This window comes from Zophobas morio, unplaced genomic scaffold (assembly GCF_036711695.1).
Source record: "Zophobas morio isolate AGI-343-1 ecotype UQ-CSIRO unplaced genomic scaffold, CSIRO_AGI_Zmor_V1 ptg000022l, whole genome shotgun sequence".
NCBI classification, from domain to species: Eukaryota; Metazoa; Arthropoda; class Insecta; order Coleoptera; family Tenebrionidae; genus Zophobas; species Zophobas morio.
In genome coordinates this window covers 9,452,452-9,477,356 of record NW_026972127.1, presented here as the reverse complement: position 1 = coordinate 9,477,356, position 24,905 = coordinate 9,452,452, and the positions used below count along the sequence as shown (strand labels likewise).

The 24,905-nt window shown below is 35.2% G+C and overlaps 1 protein-coding gene across 3 annotated transcripts in view; it reads right to left on the bottom strand.

The window, feature by feature from the left end:
- The window catches only part of Stai (stathmin), a 59,848-nt gene extending 38,224 nt beyond the window's left edge, over positions 1-21,624 (bottom strand). The window contains exons 1-2 of one of the 3 annotated variants that reach the window (XM_064061986.1): positions 21,514-21,624; positions 20,995-21,067 (exon numbers count right to left, since the gene is read on the bottom strand). In XM_064061986.1, coding sequence (XP_063918056.1) covers positions 20,995-21,028 — 34 coding nt within the window. In that variant the 5' untranslated portion in view covers positions 21,029-21,067; positions 21,514-21,624. Of the gene's footprint in view, positions 1-2,692; positions 2,771-6,303; positions 6,527-20,994; positions 21,068-21,513 lie in introns of those variants that run through there. The other 2 variants (XM_064061988.1, XM_064061985.1) reach the window with 2 other exon arrangements.
- Positions 21,625-24,905: the final 3,281 nt, after the last annotated feature.

Here is a 24,905-nt window from a genome sequence, read left to right as displayed (position 1 = left end):
AGATTTCATATTATGCTTGTTCGTAATTTAGTTTTTGATTTGTCACTTTTACAATTTTTGAGATTTTTCCATTTTTTGGTTCGAAAAGTTGAAAAATCGAATAATTAAAAAATAAATCAGAAAAAATTGAAAAATCGAACAACGGAAAAAAAGAGAAACTAAAAAATCGACGAAATGTAAAATAGAAAAATTGAAAATTCGATGATCCGATGAAACGAAAGATTGAAACATTGAAAGCTAAAACTTAAACTTAAAAATCGAAAAAAATTAATAAATTGAAAAATTAAAAAGAAGGAAAAACGAATCGAATTGAAAATTTGAAAAGCCGTAAAAATTGTAAAGTCGAAAAACTGTAACAATGAAAGATGGAAGAATTGAAAAGTTAAATATTCAGAAATTCAAAAATTAAAAATTGAATAAATGAAAGTTTTATAATCTAATAATTGAAATATGGAAAAATAAAAATCGTAAAATTGAAAAGGCGAAAAATTTTAAAACTTATAAATATTACTACATATTTAAAAAAATAAAAAAAATAAGAAAAATGCAAAAAGAGAAACTGAAAAACCTAAAATTGAAAAAACGAAAGAATAGAAAATCTAAAAGTTGAAAAATCGAAAAATGGAACAATTTCGTATTGAAAAAATAAAGAAAATAATAAACAAATAACGACAAATTGAAGAAATGAAAAATTAAAAAATCGAAAAATTGAAAACTCGTGAAATCTAAAAGTTAGCAAATCGAAAAACTGGAAAATTTAAAACTGAAGACTCGAATTACATCTCGTAAAGTTGAAGAAACCAAAAAAAAAATATGAAAAACTGCAAATCGAAAAACTGAGGAAACGAAAAATTGAAAAAATTGGATTTGAAAACAGCTTTTAAATCGAAAAACTGGAAAGTCTAAAAATTGAAAAATTAAGAAGTTGGAAAATTGAAAAACTGGAAAATTTGAATTTGAAAACTCGAAAAATTGCAAATCAAAAAACTTAAAAAACAAAAAAGACGAAAAATTGAAGAACTGAAAAATTTTAGTCAAATAAACTGCGGGAGTGTTATTTACGGCACTGGTTTTAGCTTTGTAGAGGTTATCAGAAAGCAAAAATCGCTAAATTTTTTTATAATTTTTCAAAGAAACGGGATTTATTGGGTACTTCACGAGCGAGGGAAGTCCTGTCAAAAATCTTCGACCCATTTTTTAACGATTTGGAATAAAAGAAATACAAGAAAGTATAACTTCCTGTCGATCTTTAACTGTAGTCGGACCTCTGGAAGACCACACCTTCGTATCAATCCAACGAAATAATTAATAACAAAATCTGGTCAAACAAGAACTCTAAAAATAGAACCAGAACTTTACGTTCCTATCTTCTAATTTTAGCACTCATTATTTAACCATGAGCTCATGAACATGATAAATGTTTCTGCAATTGTAGTGAAGGTAAGTGAACTTCGCAACGCAATTCAGATGAGTCAGACAAAATAAATGCTTCCTATTTGCAGCGAATCTCTAAATGCAAAACACACACAAAAAGCAAGCTTCATTAAAGCTCACATCCATTCCGACCTTTTATCGTCGGATGAAATTTTTCTTTTTCGCGATTTTTCACCCTCAAATGAAGTGGGTGCAAATGTGCAGCCATCCAGGATGCAAAAACCGTACCCGCATGAAAAGCCGCCCTTTTCCCCGAAAAACACGGACAATTATCATTTTCGGTCGGACAAGACCCGCATCAGCATTATGTGAGACCCCTCTCCAACAATTTAATCCTTCTCGGTTATTAATTAAAATCCTAATGTCCTTAATTAATACAAGGCTGTCACTGCAAAGCTGCGCAGCTCATATTGCGGCGGCTTCTCCAACTGAACACCAAATGAAACCCTAACTTAACAAGCTGATATATTACGTGTCTCGTCCATTAGGAAATGAAACGTCAGTACAACCCCGAAACCTTCTCGACAGGTGGAAACAGGAATAGTCCTGAACTTTTGATCTTTCGTGTTTCTCCTTCATCATCAAATTCGTACATCTAACGGAAGCAATAAATGCAATCCCTTCGTTCGTTCTTTCCCGAAAAAAATATATTCTCGCCTAATCGAAAACAATCCTTTCCGGGCCATTGTGCCACGGCCCTAATCTGCCAAAAAAGCGTCTAGTCTGATAACACGACCCGAAAGTAAGTCAAGAATAACCCCCGATAAAGATTCAACCGAAGTTAAATGAACACCATTTATAAACCTAACCCCGAGATGTATAAATCACTTCACTATATCTATGACGTCACTCGCAACGAAAAATCTCGATTTATCCGCATTGCACCAAATAGGATTAGAGGAGGCTTCGACGGGCTTCAGCGGAAGTGCTACAAATGGCAAGATGCCACATGCACCTCATAAAACGTGCATAATCGAACTTGCTCTTAAAACTTCCAGGACGAGCCGTATTCCGAGATTGCCGTTTACGATAAAATCAATTATGTTATTTGCGTACGCAATCGGCGAGATCTGAACCAGATATAGTTACCTAATTTTGATTTCGCATGTCTAGAAAGCTGCGGCGAAAAAGCGTGCATGACAATCGGGTCGCCTCAAATTAACATACATTAAATAAACAAAGCAAAAAACACACATAAAAAAGAAACAAGCGTTTATTGCAAGGAATACATTGTTGACTTGACACATCGCATACTTACTGACGAACTGAACTCGCTTCGGCTGGTTAGTCCTTGGTTTCGTTTTTACTTTTGTAATTGGCAATTGTCTTCTATGTACTGAAAAGGAAACTTTCGGTCAGGTTTGTTCAATCGCGGACGCAACCTTGGCAAAGTCTGTATGGTGCGGACTCGATCTCCAATCCCCGAGGTACAGTAAGGAAAAAAACCAAAAATAGAAAACCGTTCTAGAATTAGCTTCGAAGACTTGTTTCTACAGTAAAACAAATACCCCAGGCGTCAATTAGTTGTTTCGGAACGAAATCAATGTTTAAGAATCAGCCTAATTAAGCCCGGCTGTATCAAATGTCAGTTTGATGTTCCCGGGGCAAAACAACACAAAACCGACCTTAATGTAGGTCACTTCCAACTATCGAGTTACTACCAGCGTTGATAAACACAGACTAATTTTCGCTATTACGGAAAGTTTGGCGAAATTTTCGCCTCCGACCTTTGTTGCTAGCCGTTTATCTGTCAACGCAGTCCTACACCATCATTGTTCCCATCCATTGTCTCCTTTCTTCTAGGCGAAGATCCGTCGAAAGCGGAATTAAAGTGACCTTCGTGAAAATCGTACACCGACAGTGATTTATCACTTCATCAAATTGCCTTTTACCACGTTCAACGATCAATCTTAGGAAGTCAATCGCAATCTTAACCACGACGGATAGGTTCGGCGAGGAACTCGTCACCTATTTAATCAGGATGGCCAACAAAACCGAAGCCATCGATTGATCCAGAACCGAAATAGACCCACAATCAAGGATTGGAGATTAAAACCTTCCAAACAACGAACGTTTTAATTACGCCAGTGCGAAACCTGAAACTCCGCCATAAAACCGCAATTCGGGCAAACAGAAGGGATCGCTTTGCGAAGAAGCCGTATAATGGCAGCTCAACTGGTTTCGAATGTCAAACAAACGATTATACGTTTTATCCTCGAACATGTTTTGCCGACTGCGACAAATCCGGCGTTTTTGTCAAAGTCGTCACGCAAATTTTCCACCCCGTCATAGATCCGAAATGCTCAAGAGCGTCGGATGAGTCATGGATAGCTTCTGCATCTAATTAATATGCACCAGAATCAAAGTTTTCTTGATGTAACAAAGAACAAAAGAGTACTTATGCATTTTGTACACACTGAGTGATTTTTAAATATCTGCTCTAGTTACTCACGACGCTTTTGTCAGCAGTGAAATTGAAACTGATTTTGAGGGTCTACACTGTGTGAAGGTGTAGAAACTTATTTTAATAAAAAATACCTTCGTTGTTTGAAGAATTTTTAGACTGTTTAAAATGTCATTGATCCTTAATGAATCCAGCCCGAAATTCCTGTCCTAGTTTAATCATAATATTTATTAACCCTAGGTCGTTCAACCCTTTGAAAAGGGTTTTAAGTTTATCGGCTGATTAAAGGTCTATACATTGTTAATTTTCAAATAGTCTCTATTTTGGGCAACAAACACTTCCTTTGAATATAAAAAACCATTCATGGTTCTGAATTAGAGCAGTTTTTAAATGTCATCTACACATCGTTTATTTCAGGGATGTACACAAATGTATATATTGTTTGTCACGCACATATGCTAGATAATACTGTATCACTCGTCATTACAAGACAATACTCTTTGTGTTCTTTATTAGATAAGTGTCCCCAAATTCAATAGTTTATTCACGCTTAGAGCTGGACATGAATTCAATGGGAACTGGAAATACTTGGCCAAAAATTTTTGTGTGAAATATTGCCTGCATTAGACGCCCAGATGTCCTAGGCATTGTTTAATACCAGAAATATTAATCCATAGATTCAGAATCTCTTAACTAGTATTCGTCTGTCATCTGTTACACTGTTCGTGACTCGCAAAACCTCTATAATCAACAATGGTTACTGCTTGGCCTACACCGGTCACTGCTTTCTTCGCAAAACGGGTCTAAGATTACCGTATGATGAAAGAACCGATCGGATTAAAAATTGATTAAAACAAAAAAATAATAATACCGTCAAGTTCAAACAAATTAAGAGACGAAACAGAGAGCTCCAAACACTTGTCACGGTCGTAGAAAAACCAACGCGAAACGTGCTGTATACCATTATTTAAAGTAAACCCCGCCGACTTTAAAAAGCCGTTCCGGCATAGATTCGTTCCCATCTGGCCGCTTACATTGTCGCAAACTTCTCCACGCTAAATGAAATTCCTCCGAGGACGTTTCCGGCGCCCGTAAAACCCGAGATTCTTCAAAACGTATGCTCCCTTATTACGTAAATGCCCCACGAACTGGCGCAATTAAACTAAATAGCCCTCCGTTCCCTTATCAAAACACCTGTACGTCCCTCGGTAATCCCAATTATCTCCGGAACGTCTGGCTTTCCGGGGAGTTCCTCCCCGTCCCGACAAACACACGCATCGGACAAGCCGACGCGTCGGGCGTGTGCCAGTCGGGGCACATTTTGCCCTTTTCCCGTCTACTCCATCGCCCCCCGCCCCCCGGCAGCGCGTCGCTATCGAGTTCTCCCGTTCTGCTTTCTCCCCAGCAACAGTGGGAGAACGATGACTCATCCGACGCAGACCGGGGGAATTCCGGGTTACCGGGCTGTGGTTCCACCGTATCCATTAATCGGGCAATAAACCGCCGCCTCCGGGAGCACACCGGCGGCGGCTAAATCTCCTGGAGGGGACGGGAGTTACTGGGACGAAAGTTTTCGCATTAGGCGGAGAGCTCCAACTGGGAAAGCACTTGTTACATACTCGGCCAACTGTGATTCATAATGGGTTCCGAAATGATGGAATTCTCACAGGAAACCCAGGAGGAGGGGGTCGTAAGGGTTTTATTGAATTATAAAGGGGTTTGATGGCGGCCATCGATAAAAATGCGAATAAAGACTACTTGACTGTTGAATTATGTCTCCCTAAAAGTTATATGGTTAAGTCTGTGGTAATAGATGGAAAATCATTACTGCTGCATGAAGGCATAAAAAGGTCTAGAGGTTCGTGTCGGAGAGTCATAGACTTTGACTTTCGGTCTGGCGGATTTTTTCCTTCGATTCGAGACGAAATCGAAGTGAGGAAAGAACGTTGTAATTAGACGTCGGTACGGTTCCTGCCATGCAATAGCTATTTACGACGGATGATCAATAACGCGATTCATGTTGTAGACTTTTCAGGACCCTGTAACCCTCGGGCAAACAACGATTCAACTGATTTATGAAGGCCAATTTTCGGGGAGTTTCCTTCGAGGAGCGACCATATAAAAACGTAAATTTTTATTAAGGCGGCATCTGCAGCGGCTGTTGCCAGTAATAAAAGGTCTTCACCTCAATTCAGACACGCTTACGTGGAGATGAAATCCTCCAGTCCCGACCAATCCCCACAGGACGCAAAATCAATCAAGGACATCATCGACAAGAATTGAATCCTGCACCAACATCACCATACGAGACCTTACCAAAGTGGCGGTCGGTTAGCCTCAAGATTCGACTCCTTCAAGAGTTCACCACTTGAACCTAATCGCCGTCACCCCCGAAGCATCAATTTCGCCGATGGTGTTAATGCGAAATCGATACCTTGGGGTTCCAAAAACTCCCCAATACTCACCGGCCGCAGGAATCGGGGCCCGGCACGTATGGCAGAAGCACTGCATCACCGACTCCCTGACTAGTCCGATGAGCATCTTGGCGGCTTCTTCTTATCCCTTCTTCACAGAGTCAACGTGCAGCACTAAACCGGCGGACGACGACGTCGACGTCGCCGAAGGTCGTGATGAAGAGGTTCCGGTGCTCGCGAAACGGGGGATCGACGCACTGTGAATGTGTGTGTGAGAGACGGGAGAGCAGGTGTGGTGGCGGCGCTGGTTTGCGACGCCGCACGGGGCCTGTTCCGGTCGATATCGGATGGCGTCGTCGCCACAGACGCCGCCGCCGATGCGACGCCAACTTCTTCCGTATGTGTGCGTGAAAGCCCTTCGGGCCCCAATGGCGTAGCGGCGCACCGAGTCACTGGACCAATGGCCGCTACCTCGGTCCGATAACTCGTCGCCGACGTCCTCGTAATGTGCGAAGACGACAAGAGGGTCCTGGCCCGAAGGGGGAGGTCGGCGCTCGCTACGTGGAAGTGTTTGCTCTGATGTGCAAAATTGCACTTCCTCTTGTCGCGATGACAAAGGTTTCCCCTTTTATGTCGACGTCAAATGGAATCGCAGACGAGACGCCCATGAATAAAAAATGACTCAGCGATGGAGGACTTTCCGAGACCGCGGGAAACGTTTATTAAATCTGATAATTGACACGGAATGAGGGATGGAGGTGTGTGCCGAGAACGAGAATGCGTGGCACCTACGAGCGCGAATATTCGTTTGGCATTTTTGCGATATATTCAGAATATTTTATTTCGGTTCCATTATCTTAATCTACGTCGCGAGCTTCACAAATTTGTGTGGCTAGACCCGACATTTTTAGAACGTCAGTATGTAGAGGTATTGTTTTCAATTGTGAAAAAGAATATGTTAGATTAGATTAGATTAGATTAGCACCCTATTTTTTCACTTGCTAGAAAGAGTTATTGTATGCGTAGAATCGTAAGTGAATTTTTACGGTCAAGGATGTTTTGGAAGGGCGCAAAAAGATTCGATGTCATAAAACTCATTTATGAGACGGTTCATAATGTGGTTTCACCCCCCAAATACTGCATCATTTCTTTGAAAGCATCCTCTTTTTTGAAGAAAAGTTCGTAGTTTAGAGAATATTCCTCTTCCCGATGACAGGGAATATTTTTTCATGCAAATTTCCTGCAGAAAAAATCTTTATGACAAAAAGTGGACCTTTCATATCAACTTAACACAAGAAAAATTACGAATTAAAATCAATACCGATGATCTATTTAATAAAACCGCAGACAAACAACGACAGACAGAAGAAATGGGGACCGACATTTTCATATTCTACAAGACGTGAAACGTTGCGAAAATACAAAATTAGACATCCGTCAAAATGACGATATTGAAATTTTCCTCACGCCCGAGAATAAAAACGTCTTTTATCTATTTCGATCCCAGCACTTTTTCCTTCCACGGAAAACATAACTGTAATACTAACAGTACTGTCATTATTAACAATAACGCGCTAATTTAATCCCATTTTATTATCAGCTTTCCTCTTCCATCAATCAAAGTTCAATGTTTCTTGCACGGTTTCTCACACTCTCCTGACCGGAAATATCCCGTTTTGCACCAAATAAGAACAGGTCAACTTCATCGTAAAAAATTCATGTGTAAATTAACCTTACTTTCGAATATTTTCCACATTTAGAACATTATCAATAATTAAAGTTTCCAAATACGGGAATTGCCTACGCAGACTACTTTAATATCTTCGCCAAGCGCTTAATAAGCAATAACTTTCCCGTCTCTTCTTTTAAAAATAAATCCGCCTCCACACATGCACCGCACTCCCAATAACTTCCTTTCGTCCCCGAACCTGCACCATGTCAATAACGCTTTATCAAAAAAAACTACCAATTACGCCAAGTACACCACGACGATACTCAGAGACGCTTTGAAGGAATTCGTTTTAGTATTCGGGCCACGAAGCTAATGCCACATATGGAAAGGATCACAGCCTTGGCGATCCGGTCCCGGATTTTTTCATCTCTTTATGGTATAGGCGGGCGTGGGGTGAAATTTTTACCGTCTGCTTTAAACCGACAGAACTTAATTCTAACATCGACACTTTGTCGACCATCTTTTCGGCGATACCTTTCACGTGTTGGCGATCTATTAGCGTTGTGACAACGACAAGTCAAAAACATCGCGTGCTGGCGCCACGCTATGCGGTATCTGAATAATCAGGAAGATTCGCGCTAGCTGGAAAAAAAATTAAATGAATGAAGGCTGCCTTTTTATTGTTCCCGCGAGGTTGCTTTGTGCTGTATGATTCATATTTTGCAGCGTTTATTATGCAGGAGACTAATAAAATCTGCCAGTCAATCACTAGCCTACGCTGTTTGGTGTTGTATAGCGATGTAGGAGATTAAAGAGTCCGTGTTGATGAGTTGTCTTCGTTTCCTGTTTGCTTCGCTTGCGTTAATTTCGTTAAAAAATTTTTGGATGCGTGTTTATGCATCTCCGTATTTGGCAACAGTGTAATATGGAGTAGTTAAATTTCTTCTTCTGGCGTAGCCACATTCTCGTAAATGTTAATGTCAGAACTGCCTAAATTAGAGTCAGTGGGTTGATGAAAACGCCAGACTTTTGTTAATAAAGAGTGCGAATTGACAAGAGTGTGATATTTTTGTAACCTCGTTGAGTCAGCTAACTTAAATCTGATATTTCCAGTCAGGGAAACCTGGTTATGCCACTAAAGGAAATATTAGCAATAGTAGTAATCCAAGCAACTAGGATTATACCTTGTTAGAAAGTGACTCTTTATTGTTACCGAACAAATAAATTTCTGAAACTAAAGTTGTTTTAGTTGTTTCTTTTGTAATTTTACTGCTTTCTGCGTCCCGAGAATTTTCGTACTGAACCTTTTTCAGTTTTTTATACAACTACAATTTACCCCCTAGGAATTTTTCCTTTAGAAATGTATTAAATATTCAAACATGAATTCAGTTAACTTACCGACGTGACTTAACAGAGGTAAAATTGATTACCACCGTTTTATCGATTGGTACTCAAACCATTGTAGTAGGTATACGATGTTGTGTGAAAAAAGAACAATCTATTATATTTTATTGTTTCCCAGACAATTAACTAAATGGTTTTGTAATCACTGTCCGTTTTGATCTGCAAATAATCTTGTTGTGTGTATAATTTTGTAGGTCGTTAGAAATAAAGTGTTTTCTTGTGACATGTTAAGTGCCGCTTATACAGTTACAGAGTTGCCAAACAAACTTAATAATAACAATAACAAACCATATAGAGGTGCCCACACATGCGGCGATTTCGGCAGCAACCGGAGTTAAAAATAATAAGTTTCAGCACAAAAAGGTCGTTGAAAACATGTCCAAACCTAAATTTTTAAAAAGCTGGTGGCGACTGATCATATATATAAATGTGCAGAAACGCGATCTACCTGATTTATTAATGCCAAGTTCAACCAGGCAAACCTATAGGTGTGTAATTCTACTTTTAACCTGCCCGCCCTAAAATTTTTAAGCACCTATGGTAGTTGTCATATTAAAATTTGTTCAAATTATTTTGTATCCTAGAAATTCTTGGGAAACAATTTTTTAGATACACGATTTATTTGAATTTTTTTTCTGTATTGTTTTTTAATAGGGTCTATCCGTCAAAGATCTACTTTCATGTTTTATCGAAATTTCATGACTCTTAAAGTTTGAAAAAAATAGGTCCCCCTTTTAGGTCCGTCTGTTTGTCTGTCTGTCTGATGATCTGCACAAACAATTTGATGAATTCACCTTAAAATTTTGCATAATGAATGTACTTGCGGATTTTTTATCATAGGCATCCAGATATTAAAAAAATCCAAATTGTTTAACCTTTTATAGCAATAAGAACTATGATCAAAGTCAACCACGGATTTTTGAAAGTTTGTCTTTGATTATTGTATTTTTAAATTGACGGTAGTCTAACAAGACGAAAATTCTATCATCGGCAATCTTTGATCATCTCTTTTATTGCTCTCTCGGTATTAATTAATATAAAAAGAGCGTAATGGATCGGCCGTATAGCTCAGTTAGTTAGAGCGTTGTACTAATAAAGTGAAGGCTGCAAATTCCGTCACGGGTTCGATCCCCTCATAGACCACTTTTTTTTCTTACACTGTGACTAGTACATATTATCTATATTCTTTTATAAAATACTGGATCTGTTTGATTTTGTTTATCTCAAAGAACCTTTTAAGGGAAATCCCTACCTTTGGCTCTTGTTCAATACATGTGATATTTCCATTATTACAGATCTATTGTTACGGAATCTTAAATATAACTTGTCCACAACGTTCAACTATACTATAATGCGAAGGTAATTTTCTGAAAAAAAAAGAATCACCTATCTAAATCAATATGTATCTCAATTATTTACGAAAATTTCGGAACGTTATTTTCATCAGTTTTCAAATTAATAAAACTCTAGAAATTACAATATTCTTGACTTTTATGTCGGAAATGAGATAATACAGTAAAAATAGTTTTTTCGGCTAGAATTATTTTTACTCTTGTCATTTTCGACAAAAAAAATCGACAATGTTTTCTGCACGATTCAAGAATTTTACAAAGTGAAAATAGTGGTGAAAACCGAGTTTCTAAATTTCCACAAATTATTGAAATATTGATTTTTAAAAATACGTGATGCCAAAATTTCATTAAAATTAAGGAAAGATGATAAACTATTTTAAAAAACTGCGTCCGGGTTATATAGAAAAGTTGTAGACATACTATATATATTTAAAATTTCATAACAATAAGTTTGTTAATGGATACACATACATACTACATTCTGAAAATGTACTGAACACTCCACAATTATTTATTTATATAGGGTGATTAAATTTGTAAATTGTTAGTTTTCTTATATTATTCAATGGGACACCCGTATTTTATAACAATTTTGAGTTTATCACAGGGTAGGTTTTCTTATGATACCAAACCTGAATTTTTTTTAGACCAAACCCCAACAAATCTGGTGCCAAAAGAAAGCTTACTTAGAGAAAAGTTCGAAAATGTTAAAAAATACAGGATGTCCCATCCCCCATAATTTACATCTTAATCATCCTTTATAAGTATATTTAAACCTTACTAGCTTTTTAATGCATGTCTTAAACGAAAAAATGTACGCAAATTGGTCAAAAGTTATTTCAACAGAACTTCCCTCGCCCCTAAATTACAGTATAACAAATCTCGCGAAAATTTTGAAAAATTAAAAAATTTGATTTATCGAAATTTACTTTTTTTGTGATAACCTCTATGAAGTAAAAACAATATAGATTACAACTAATCGCAGTGTAAAAACGGTCCATGGATGTTTTATCGAATACGCCATCGTTTTTGCGTTCGATAAAACTGTGCAGTGTAATTTTTTTGCGAAAATTTGGATACCTAGGGGAAAAACTCAAGCCACTTTCATGAACCACAAGTGTAGGACTAAGTTATTGTATAAAATTTAAATAATATTAATGTACAAACTTTTGAGATGACGTCATCAAATTGTTGGTGGGGGTGATAACACAAATAATTGTAAGCGTTTTACCATCTACACTCTACACGATAACATACATCTAAAATTTGACAATCGGTCCAGTAGTTTCGGAGATTATGTCAAATAAAAATTGGAACAAGCGGCAAATGGCAAACAGACGGATAAACAGAAGGAAACGGGAGACCCATTGTTTCGTACTCTTGGCGTAATGACACGTCCAGAAAACATGAGCCATTCATTATAGCACTTCTTTAGCTTACGTTAGGGAAGTAAAAATTCGTGTACCTAATCGGTTTTTCCTTTTTATTTCCTGAGCATAAGCGAAGGAAGTATTGTAATAGGGTCCATCGGACAAATGGCTACTTTCATGTTTTCTTGATGTTTCATGACCCCTGGGGTACGAAACAATAGATTTCCCGTTTCGGTTCCTCTTTGTCTTAGTTAATTCAGTTTATTGACAGAAAAACTCCGATATTTTGACCTCAGGTACAGGGAAGTTCTGGCTAATCTTTATACCAATCTTTTTTTAATAAAATATATATTTGAAAAAATATACAGGTTATGCAAAAATGACGCATAAATTCGGTGAACCAAATTTTTGGAATGTAAAACTTAAAATTTGAAAAATAAACTTCGTAATTCTGCTTCAATGTGAATTTAATTGACACTCTAAAATTCCGATAAAAATAGTCAAAAATGGCAAGTGCCAACAGTAAAAGAGACGTTGTTGATCCTATTTTGGCAAATTATTGTGAAATTATTAATAAGTAATTATTTAACTATATATTAGACATTACGAAGTTAATTCGTCAACTTGAAAGTTGAATATTTTCAAAAGTTTGGTGCAAAGATCTTTTTAACTATTTTTTTCGAGTTCTTCAGAGCCATTTTTAGATCACCTGTATAAGGTCTACCATTTAGAAAGACAACTTAAATAAAATTTCAAGTATTTTCAAAAATAATGGTAAACTGCGTTATTTTCCGCCACCAAAACTTTGTTTAGCGGAAAATTCCAACTTAATACAGTAGATGTGAATAAAAAGTAGTACATTGAAAAAAAAAGTGTTTCAATAAAATCTTAATGTTTAAAGAAAATAAAAAAATTCCGAAGATCTGTGGGTAATTTCCCGTTTCCGTTTGTCTGTCTGGTGTCTGCGGATTTTTATTGGATATGGACTGATTGTTGTCAAATTTTATCATATGTAGATGGTTAAACGCTAACCAAAATTTGGTTATCGTCCCCACCAATAATTGATTTCAATTTTTTTCTCTAAACATCCAAATTTTCGCAAAAACATTTGGAAAGTATAATAAAATTTAACTACTAACACGGGATAACGCTTGGTGGAGCTGTTAGTCTTCATTTAATAATAATAAAATAAGAATTATAATATTCAGAACATTTTGTTAGATTGTGGCTTGCTTAATAATTTTTAGCCCTCTATTTTGAAGAGACAAACTCATTCAAATCAAACTAATTTCTACGTGACATTCTTTCGATGTATTAACATAAACACTTGAACTTAAGCTTATTATTAGTGCTGAGTGGACATTTTCCCCCCATGTTTTAAATATATTTTACATTGTCCGTACTTGAAAACACAAATTCTTGGACCATGGACTGCGGGCATTTTTCTGATAGAAAATCGTTCGTATATTTGAAAACAGAGTCATCATTTTTTGATAGTCATAAAGATAATATTTTGATAAACATAGAATTTCAGAAACGAGCTTGTAATTTTCCTTCTCATTATCGGAACGATAAAAACTGGTAATGTTTTTTTGGAAGAAAATATTCTACGTTGTGTACAGTAGAAATACATTGTACTATTTTTGACATGTGCAGTTGTACATAACTGAAATTTTTAATTCTGCGAACAATTTCTAGCTTAAATATCAAAATTACATCCACAAAAGCAGCGATTGTCGGCTATTTCAGTTGTTAACCCCTGAATGAAGTTCGTAATCTAAAAACTGTCGTGACTGCCGAGTATATTTTCATCATTTTCAGCGCTTATTACGTGATTTTGCACAAACGACATGGTACCAGTCGACTATTTTAGATAAACATTAACCTGAAATAGGTATGCAACGTAACAATTTTGATTTATAACCTGAAATTATACATCGCACCTTGAATTTTGCAATTATTTCCAATTTATCACAAGTCTGTCTTTACAGTTTCGGACCATCACGTCTCTCTTAATGCACCCTCTTAGCCACCTAAAAGAACTTGGCATTCTATCAATTATCTTCGTTTCCTGTACCCCCGCTTCCGTCAGTCCCGTGAGGACAAGGCGAATGGTGCACTCACAGATAACAACGTCGCACCATGTGTTTCCCGCTCCTGTGAAACGTGTTTCACAACCCATGCCCATAATCGTTGACACATCAATCGCCTCTCATTGTTTTCAACGTTGACTTCCTACTGTCAATGCAATTTATGTTAATTCGAGGGAGGGTTGGCCTCTTCACGGTTACTTCGGTCGTTCGCACAATGAGAGTGCATTTGCGGGATTTCGCTCACCGTGAAATTGATCGATTGTCTCCTAACAATAATTTATTAATTTAGAAGGATACATTGACCGGTGTTCTCGGTCTGTGTCAAATCGGTTAAATACGTAATGTGTTAGAGACAATGAACGAACGTTTAACTCAGTACGTGCGTTGTTTTAATAATTAAACTGAGAGTGTGTCCAATAAAACCGGTATTTGAGGACGTACAAGTGCGAATTAAACTCGCACGGGGTGGTTTTTAAATTAAAAATGGAATTTCCCGGTGACCTTTAAAATAAATTGAAAAATGCCAGCAGCAGGTGTAGAGATGCTTTTTACAAACGGTTGAAATAGCTAAATACGGAAAGAAAATTGATGATTTCCTATTTATTATCGAGGTAATCGCCTCTAAAAACACCGCCCACACTTTTCTTTCAAGGAACCACCCCTGTAATTTTTTCTACATAACAACTTAACGAATGTTGTGGGATTTCATCACTTGTTTTTACATTTCGACGACATTCAGGAGTGGTTATTTATCAATTATTGTGGTAGAAAGCGAACATATTCAACAGTTTTAGTAGCTGAGTGGGTAGCTTCTCAATAATGGTAAGTAGATGTCGACATTTTAAATAAACAAACAATACCATGCATTGGAACACCCGTAGGAATTAGGGACAACACTGAGTGAAATTGAACCTCTGTCTACTGAATATGTAAACATCTATGGTAAACACACACCTCGGAATTGACCAGTAATGGAAGCAATAACTAATATCTGAAAAAAATCAAACAATCCTTTCGATCTTTGTGACAAAAATTTCAACTTCGATTTATGGGGAATACTGATGTTCTAAAGTATTTAATAGAGTGAATGTGCAAACATTAATTTGTAATATGCACAATTTCTTTTTTCAAACTTTATTTACTGTTCTAGAAAATGTGTGAAGGTAAACGAAAATGTCAAAACATTGCATCAAAATCACAATAGACACTTATTGGGTCATTACAGAGAAAGTTTTTCAATACAACAAAAAAAAATATGTAGTTGTTGTAATAGTATATGAAATAAGCTTTCCTTTATCATTATTATAAATGTCGTAATTACACTTTAATGGTCTTGAATCAATGTTTTCGCCAGTAATAACCGCGATTTCCATACCAATTTCAGAAAATACTTATTTACGCAGCAAGTCGGGAGAGTGAGCGTTTACTCGACGAAGAGATTTTAACGATTTATGTCAAGTAATGGTAGTTGATGACTTTGTTCGAAATCTAAATCTTAAATTTTCATTAAAATCTTACTCTACATTTTTTCTTCCTGAATACAAGCTAGAAAACGAAAAAATCGGTCTCCCGTTTCGGTCTGCCTTGATGATGTAATTTTTCTTAAAATTTAGCAATTGGTAACAGCTTTCGATTGATTGAGAACGACTTTTAGTTAGAAAATTGTCTGAATACGAACGTTGCCCAATTTACGATCAACAAGTGTTGTTTCGATAGAAACGGCAAAGATTATACAAGAAATTACCATGTGAAACATGTTTTAACTATCGTATTACTGAAAGAAAATACACATATTACGAGAAAAAGGCAAAAATTAAGCCCCAAAAAATCTCAATTGTGATGAACTTTTTATTCGTTATGAGATCGGGGGGCGGAGCTTAATTGCACAGTCTGTATATTTGAGGTGGGATCGTATTGTAGAAAATAGATCATTTTGTGAAAAAATAGGGAATGAATATTCTTATTCTCTCAAAGCAAAAGGAAATCGAAATAAGAAGAAAAAAAAATATAAAAATAAAAATTTTACTAGTCATAACCTGATTTTTCTGTAATTTTGGTGCGTAAATCGTTAAATCTGGCAACACTGGTAACGCAGCTGGACATAATTCTAACCTCAATATAGAACAATTAATATTTTAAGTATTTTATTTGTCGAAAGAAGACTATATATACTACGAAAAGAAAGTGAATGGATAAGCATCATCTCAAAATTTTGCTGAGTAAATCCTGTTTAAAATGTGTCTAATAATGTGGTTCTGTACTTACTAGTCTCTTCTATATTTAACTTTATATATGTAGATTTTTTTAAAAATGCAAACTTTGCCAAAAAAAAAATAACTTAGAAAACACAAAATCAATTAGTCCGAAATTTTTGGGGCAAAAATTATGAAAAAAATCACATTTACGCAGGAATAATACGCCTATCAGAAGAAGTAATCCGAAATCGATGGGTCGATTGGTTTTAGAAATATTCGGGTTCAAAATCAAATTTTTACAAAAATCTGTCATATTTCATTTTGGTGATTCTGGAAAAATTGGTAAGAATTTTCGAAAAAATGAATCCATAAAACACGTCTGAAAATCAAATCGACAAAAAGCTTTTTTTGGTAATTTTCAATAGCGCTTGAAAGAAGGAAAAAATTGAACTTTTGGCGAAGCTGCCCAAAATTGTACAAAAAATTCTGAGAGATAGACTCGACGGCTGGTTTTCGAAATAATGGGGTCCGAAGTCAAATTTTTACAATATAAAAATTTGTCAGATTTCATTTTGGTGATTCTGAAAAAATCCTAAGAATTTTTGAAAAAATGAATCAGTAAAAAACGCCTAGAAGTCGAAATCAACAAAATTTTTTTGTAATTTTCAACAGGGAGAGGGCTAAAAATTTCATACTATTTGTTTACAAAAAAATAAATAAATAAATAATAACTTTTGGTAAAACTGCCTAAAAATGTTGTAAAAACGTTGGAAGTCGAAATCAACAAACGAAATGTTTTTGCTCATTTTTCGACAGGCGCTCGGGAGAAAGTCAAAAATTTCATACTCTTGGTTTTGAAAAAACGGAACTTTTGACAAAGTTTCCCAAAAATGTACTTAGACTTCGACATGCTGAATAAAAAACATAACGTGTTGAATGTCCTGAACAAACATCGTAAATTTGGGAACAATCATAGTATTTTTGTTAAGAACTTAAATAAATAGCACAACTCCGGAAAAACTGGATGGCCAAAAATTATGCACAAAAATCATGTTTACCCAGGAATAATGTCAAATTTTTATAATACATCAAAATTTGTCGTACTTAATTTTGGCGATTCTGGAAAAATTGTAAGAATTAAAAAAAAAATGAATCAGTAAAAAATGCCCAGAAGTCGAAATCAACACAAAAATTTTGTAATTTTCGACAGGGAGAGGAGTAAAAATTTCATGCTATTTGTTTATAAATAAATAAATAAATAATAACTTTTGGTAAAGCGGCCTAAAAATGTTCCACATTCTGAATAAAAAAACATAGCTTGTGAAGGTCCTGAACTAAGTTTACAGACAAACTTCGATAGATCCGAAGCAATCGTGGTATTTTTTCTAAGGACTCCAGAAAAACTGGATAGCCAAAATTTTTGAAAAAAAAAAATCATGTTTACGCAGGAATGATGTCTATCAGAGAAAAGACTCCGAAGTCGATGCAGCGACTGATTTTCGAAATATTCGATATCAAAGTCAAATTTTTGGAAAAATTTGTCATATTTCATTTTGGTGATTCTGGACAAATTCGTAAGAATTTTCGAAAAACTGAATCCGTAAAAATCATTTGCAAGTCTAAATCAAGGCAATAATTGTTTTTGGTAATTGTCAATTTAGGTCAAAAAATTCTGAGATAGAAATATTCCGATTCAATTTCAATATATCAAAATTCATCATACCTCATTTTGGTGATTTTGGAAAAATCCTAAAAATTTTCAAAAAATAAAGCAGTAAAAACCCCTGGGGGTCGAAAAAAATTAACTTTTGACAAGTTGTCCAAAAATGTACTGAAACTGAAACATGCTGAATAAAAACATGGCGTGTTGAAGGTCGTCAACCAAGATTGTAGGCAAATATCGAAAATTCTTGAACAATCGTAGCATTTTTGTTAAGGATCAATTTAAAACAAGTCCGGAAAAACCGGATGGCCAAAAATTATGAAAAAAAATTATGTTTACGCACGAATAATGTCTATAAGGAAAGAAACTCCAGGTCGATGCGGCGGCTGGTTTTCGAAATATTCCCGTTCAAATTCAAATTTATACAATATGTCAAAATTTGTATACTTCATTTTGACGATTCTGGAAAAATCGTAAGTTTTTTCAAAAAAATTTGTCAGTAAAAAATGTCTGAACGTCAAAATCAACAAAAGAAATTCTTTTCGTAATTTTCGACAAGGAGAAGGCCAACAGTTTCATACCATTGGTTAAAAAAAATAACTTTTGGCAAAGCTGCCTAAAAATTTAAAAATGTACAAAAAATTCTGAGAAAAATGAAAAAAAAAACATATTTTCACAGGAATAATGTCTGACTATCAAAGAAAAGACTCAGAAGTCGATGCAGCAGTTGGTTTTCGAAATATTCGGGTTCAAATTCAAATTTTTACAATATTTCAAAATTTGTCATATTTCATTTTGGCGACTCGTGAATAATTGTAAGAATTTTCAAAAAATGAAGCAGTAAAAACGTCTGTAGGTCGAAATCAACAAAAGAAATTCTTTTCGTATTTTTCGACAGGAAGGTTAAAAATTTCATAGAACATATTGATTTTCAAAAAAAATAATAATAACTTTTGGCAAAGCGGTCTAAAAATGTACAAAAAATTCTGAGAAATAGACTTCGACATGCTGAATACAAAAACATAGCGCACCAAGAAGTTTTAAAATTTCGGAGCAATCGTAGCATTTTTGCTAAGGAACTATTTAACACAACTCCAGAAAAACTGGGTGGCCAAAAATTATGAAAAAAATCATGTATATGTAATAATGATACGTCTATCACAGAAGATAATCCCAAGTCGATTCGGCGACTGGTTTTCGAAATATCCGGATTCAAAGTCAAATTTTTACAATGTCTCAAAATTTCTCACATTTCATTTTAGCGACTAAATTAATCCGTAAAAACTGAAATGAAACTTTTTTGTTAATTTTCGACGGCGGGCGCTTGAGAGAAGGTCAAAAATTGCATACTACTGGTTTTGCAAAAAACCAAACTTTTGGCGAATCTGCCTAAAAATGTAAAAAAAATTCTGAATGAAAAAACAGCGTGTTGAAGGTCCTGAACCAAGATTACAAACAAACATTGAAAATCCCTAAGCAAATTATTGCAATTTTTGTTAAGGACTTATTTAACACAACTCCGGAAAAACTGGGTCGCCTAAAATTATGAAAAAAAAAAGTGGTCACGCAGGCATCATACGTCTATTTAGAGAAAATAATCTGAAGTCGATGCTGCAGCTGGTTTTCGAAATATTCGGGTTCAAAGTCAAATTTCTACAATATCTCAAAATCTACCATAGGTCATTTTGGTGATTCTGGAAAAAATTATAGAAATTTTCGAAGAAATGAAACCGTAGGAAACTTGTAGACGTCTAAATCAACAAAATACATTTTTTTTGTAGTTTTCAAAGTGCTTTAAGTATTTACGATTATCACGAGCAAGGTAAATCACCAAGTAGTCAAAATTTACTTAGTTATCTCCTCCAAAATTTGATGACATGATTCTTTATTTGTGATTTAACAATACATATATCTTATATTTTTGTGTCATACTTTAATCACCCATACTCCGCCACTGCCTTTGATTTGAATGCCTTATGTTACGAAAACACATTTCGTTAACATAACGACTTCAGAATTTTTACTTTAAAATAATAATTATTTGTAGAACACTGATATATAGGGCCGCCTTCAAGTAGTGAGTGAGTGAGTGAGTTACAATTTTTAAACAGAAACATTTTAATAAAAAAATTATATTTTCTCAAATTTCTAGTACGAGCTTGTCAGTTTTTAAACAATCGTCTTGAGATTACATATTAATTTAATTTATTGTATAAAGCTATCCAAGACATCAGTTTTTCATTCGCCGTTTAGCATGAAATACACCATATGCTAATAAAAATTCTGCGTGAATACGGCGTCATAGGAAAATAACTTAACAAAACATGAATGAATAATTCATAATAATTGTATAATCTTGATTAATACAACTACTTCCACTGAATATACGCACCGGCGTAACGCCTCTTTCGGAAAGATGGGTATTATCGTGGTGTTTTTATTACATATACAGTGAGGAAATTCAAAAATTATGATTTTCAAATAGGAAACTTAATTCATCCTTTAATGAGGTCCAGTCTTTGAGGAAGTTTTACTAACAAAAATTATAATTTTATGGGAAAATCTAATCAAATGTAACTGGAACACCCCGTATATTAAAAATCAAACTTGAATGCATATAGTGCTACTCTCGATGTCTTATAGACCGACCCCTACACAAAGGAAGTGGACGAATCCACTCTGACCTGTGATAAACGACTAATCACAACTGACCTGCATCAAGGTCAAGTTGTACGTTTTGTGAACGTCCCCCCAGTTCGTCGCACTCAGATCAAAGGAAAAACGTAACAAAAGATCCCCGATCCGATCAAAAATTCCAATATTTGCACAGCATTTCCAACAACCACGAACACGTTATACAATCAGCGCATGTAAATAATTAAATAAGCAGAAATCGAATAACAAGTTATCATAAATCGTACGACTCTTCACAAGAGCAACAGGTTGTGAAGAGTGAAGTTCATTGTGAAATATATTCAGAGATTAAAACTTACGGTCAGACGAAAGCGCAACTCCTACATCTGCCATTTTTCAGTCTTGAAGAGTTCGAACGAGTGAGATCTGCAACTGTAGAATAGTTTATTACAAAACTGGAGGTAAAAAAGAGGAATTAGAACCTAGCTGGATGGGAAATGATGTCGGGTTTTGAACTGTCAGGTGTGACATATGACATTTAATAAAACTAGAAAAAGTCGCAGATGGCTTTGTGAAAATTTTCTTTTGACAATTTAAACGTCACCTGTCACTCATGCATAATTATTTAATTAAAACTGACAATTTTTTTCAACAAGGAATGTCAAACGTAAACAATGAACGCGTTAAAAGTTCGTTTGAAAATGAATAAAACGAATCTCGCGCCCAATTTAGCCTCAACCGACACCCCACAAAAAACTGTTGTGGTTAAAAATCAGGAAAGTGTCTAAAATCTCGCTAATTGACGCCCTTCATTCTCATCACTGAACCGAAAAAATGATGTATGAAACCCCGGAAAAGCGCTGAATTAACTCACTCACCCTTTGCTAACGAACTTAATGAACCAGTTTTGATTCACTTTTACACCACTTTCCGTGTTAATCACCAGAAGCAACACAAGAAACGATGAGGAATAAAGCAGCCTTGCAGCATTTATAAACATCTGACAGAAACGGCCACTGCATTTTACTGGGGGGAATGCGTCCGTGCCATTGGTCCATCTCTTTTGAATCGCTCGATCCGATTGGGCTACAACCATACATAAACAAAAGAATCGCTGGTTCCAAATTTAAATTTTCAAATGTGGATTTCGCTCACAAAGGAGTAGTTAATTTCATCGTTTTTTGCTCTATTTTAACATGTGAATCAGCTGTGGTTTTTGTGAGATGATTGAATCACTGCGTTAGGCAACGAACTTTGACGAGGTTTTGATTTAGAATAATTGGTGAAAGCGAAGGGATTGTCGTATAATGAGATAAAGACAACTATTGTTTCAATAACCCAATATCGTTAATAAACAGTCGGTGAAGCAGGGTTGTTATTGTTATTGTTTAATTATGTTTACCGAAGAAAGTTTGATTAAAGTGAGGGTTCGTTTACCCGCACCTACGCGCTTTGTTAGTAATAATGATTAGTTGCGATTGCCGCTCTCTTGTTATATCCTAGATAAAGATTGATGGTTGCATTCATCCAATATCCAGTGTACTAGAATGGTTTAAACTGAAAATATCGTTACATTCAATTTTGCCAAATTGCAGTCGACTTGGCGGTTAAGTGGGCGACATCAACGGTTTGGAACAATGTTGTCTTTCCTTATACAGAATAGAAACTCATTTCTTTGACCTTGTTGATGAATCACTACCTTAACCGTTAAAATTTAAACTATATTTAATTTTCTAAAGGTAGTCAAATAGAGTATAAACAGCAAGTCGTTGCAAGTTGCGACGGGTCCAAACGAGGTCTAAAATTAGCAAATTATGTACTTACCGTGAAGGGGACTTCTAATCTGTACTGTACTCATTGAATTATTACGGTTTAAATGTCATAAATCCACGAAATTAAGTTTAAATTAGACAAATTATTTCGAGCCTTCTGACACCTTATTCTGCGAGATCGTGCTAAACGGGAGGTCACAGTCCTCAAATCGGGTAAAAAATTTCGTGTCATTAAATGAACCAAACCAAATTAAGACTTCTTATTAAAAAAATACCGTTACTTAGACGCGTATTTTCGATGAATATCTCGTTGAGTTTGAATTCTTCACGTATTACTTCCTGAACGATGACTATTATTAGGGAAGTGTTGTACAAAGGTCACGCAAAAGTCTGAGTGACCCTGTAGAGTGTAGAACACTCCCAGATACTGTTCTGTGATTGTGAAAAAGTCCGCTAACTCCTTTTATGTAGTCGTGAAGCTAAGTTTATTGTTTTTAAAGTTATGAATATCAGATCTAGACAGGCTAAAATTAGATAAGTAAATAGAAATTTGTTGCCAATGTTGTCAATATTATCATAATACAGTTTTTGCTCAACAAGGGCAACAAGTGTGTAACGTTCTTCCAATATTATCGATTTTTCTCCCTGTGACCTTTCTTTGCCCTAAAACCAAAAGCGAGTTTGAAATACCGCGCTTTTACACATCATTTAACGCCGTACTGGTTTTAAGGGCGATTTTGAACAGAAAACACGTAACTACGACGTGTTTAACAAGTAACATTTGATGTAAAGTGACATTTTAAGCGATTAATCAATTAGGTTGCTCTGGTTCACTCTCGGTATTTATTGATTGACCCTCGTAATACGGTCACCTAGGCTAAAATCTAATTTCAAATTTTCTGGGGATATTGATTCATAGCATAGGAAATGCAGAGCTCCCGTTTCCGAATGTGTGTCTGAAAAACAGGTTTAAAGATACCTTAGAGATGTCACAACAATGAACAGTCGAAATTCCCTGGAATAAAAATTCTACAGAACTGTGAGATCACTAGCACTAGATAGCACAATGTAACTTCAGATGTTCTTAATATTTTACAGTCTACAGAATACGAAATGCAGGTTTCCCGTTTGTAAATATTTGTCTCGACAAATAGAATCAAATTCTAACAAATTGAAAAGCTCCTGAACTTAAATTTACTAGAATAAAAATCCCACGGAACTGTTAGACGACTAATGGTGAAGCGAGTGCCACTTTCGGACTTCACATTTTCTTGGTATTTTACAGTTCATAGAATACGAAATGTCGGTTTCCAAAATTGAACAGCACTTGAACCGAAATTTTCTAGAAAAAAAATCCTAGAGAACCGTCAGTTGACCAGTAGTAGAATAAGTGCCACTATTCAAGTTCAAATTTTCTTGCTATTTTACAGTTCTTACAGTCTACAGAATACAAAACGTAGATTTTCTACTTTCGAATGTCTGTCTTGTAGAATTGAATCAAAGTGACATACTTAAAATTAAAAAGTTCTTGAATCTCAATTTACTAAAATAAAAATCCTACAGAACTGTAAGGCGACTAATGGTAAAGCAAATGTCATTTTCGGAGTTTTTATTTTCTTGGTATTTTATGGTTCACAGAATATGAAAAGTAGGTCCTCCACTTTTGAAAGTCTATTTTGGAAACAGAAACAGCGTGCCACAAGATTGAAGAGCTCATGAATCTAAATTTCCTAGAATTAAAAGTCTACAGAACTGTAAGCGAGTTGTTATGATAGATCCAGAGACACCATCTTACTTGAATTTCTTGAATTTTTTGGATTTCCTGAATTTCCTGCGTTTCCTGCGTTTCATGGATCTTTTGGATTTTTTCAATTTTTTTTGATTTTCTGGATTTTTTTTATTTTTTCGATTTCTTTTTTTCCATTTCTTAGATTTTTTCGATTCCTTATATTGATTGGATTTTTTGGATTTTTTCGATTTTTCATATTTCAAGGACTTATGGAATTTCTTAGAATTCCTGGATTTTATTTTTTGGATTTCCTGGATTTTCTGAGTCTTGTGAATTTTTTGGATCTTTTGCATCATTGGGATTCTTTGAATTTTTTGCATTTAGATTTTTTGCTTTTTTTGGAAATTTGGATCTTCTGAATCTTTTGGGTCTTTTGGATATTTTGGATCTTTTGCATCATTGAAATCTTTTGAATTTTTTGCATATAGATTTTTTGCATTTTTTGAAATTTTTGGATTGTTTGGTTTTTACATTTTTCAATGTTTTAGATTTTTTGAATAATTTTTATAATTTGCTTTTTTCTTTTCTGATTTTTGGGATATTTTCCGGTTTCTGGATTTTTGAAATAATAGGATTTCTTGCTTTTTTGAGTTTCTTGGATTTTCTGGATTTTTTGATTTTCTCTATTTGGATTTTTTGGATTTTTGGATTTATTTTTAAATCCTTTGATTTCTGAGTTTTTGGATATCTTCAAATTTTTGGAGTACTG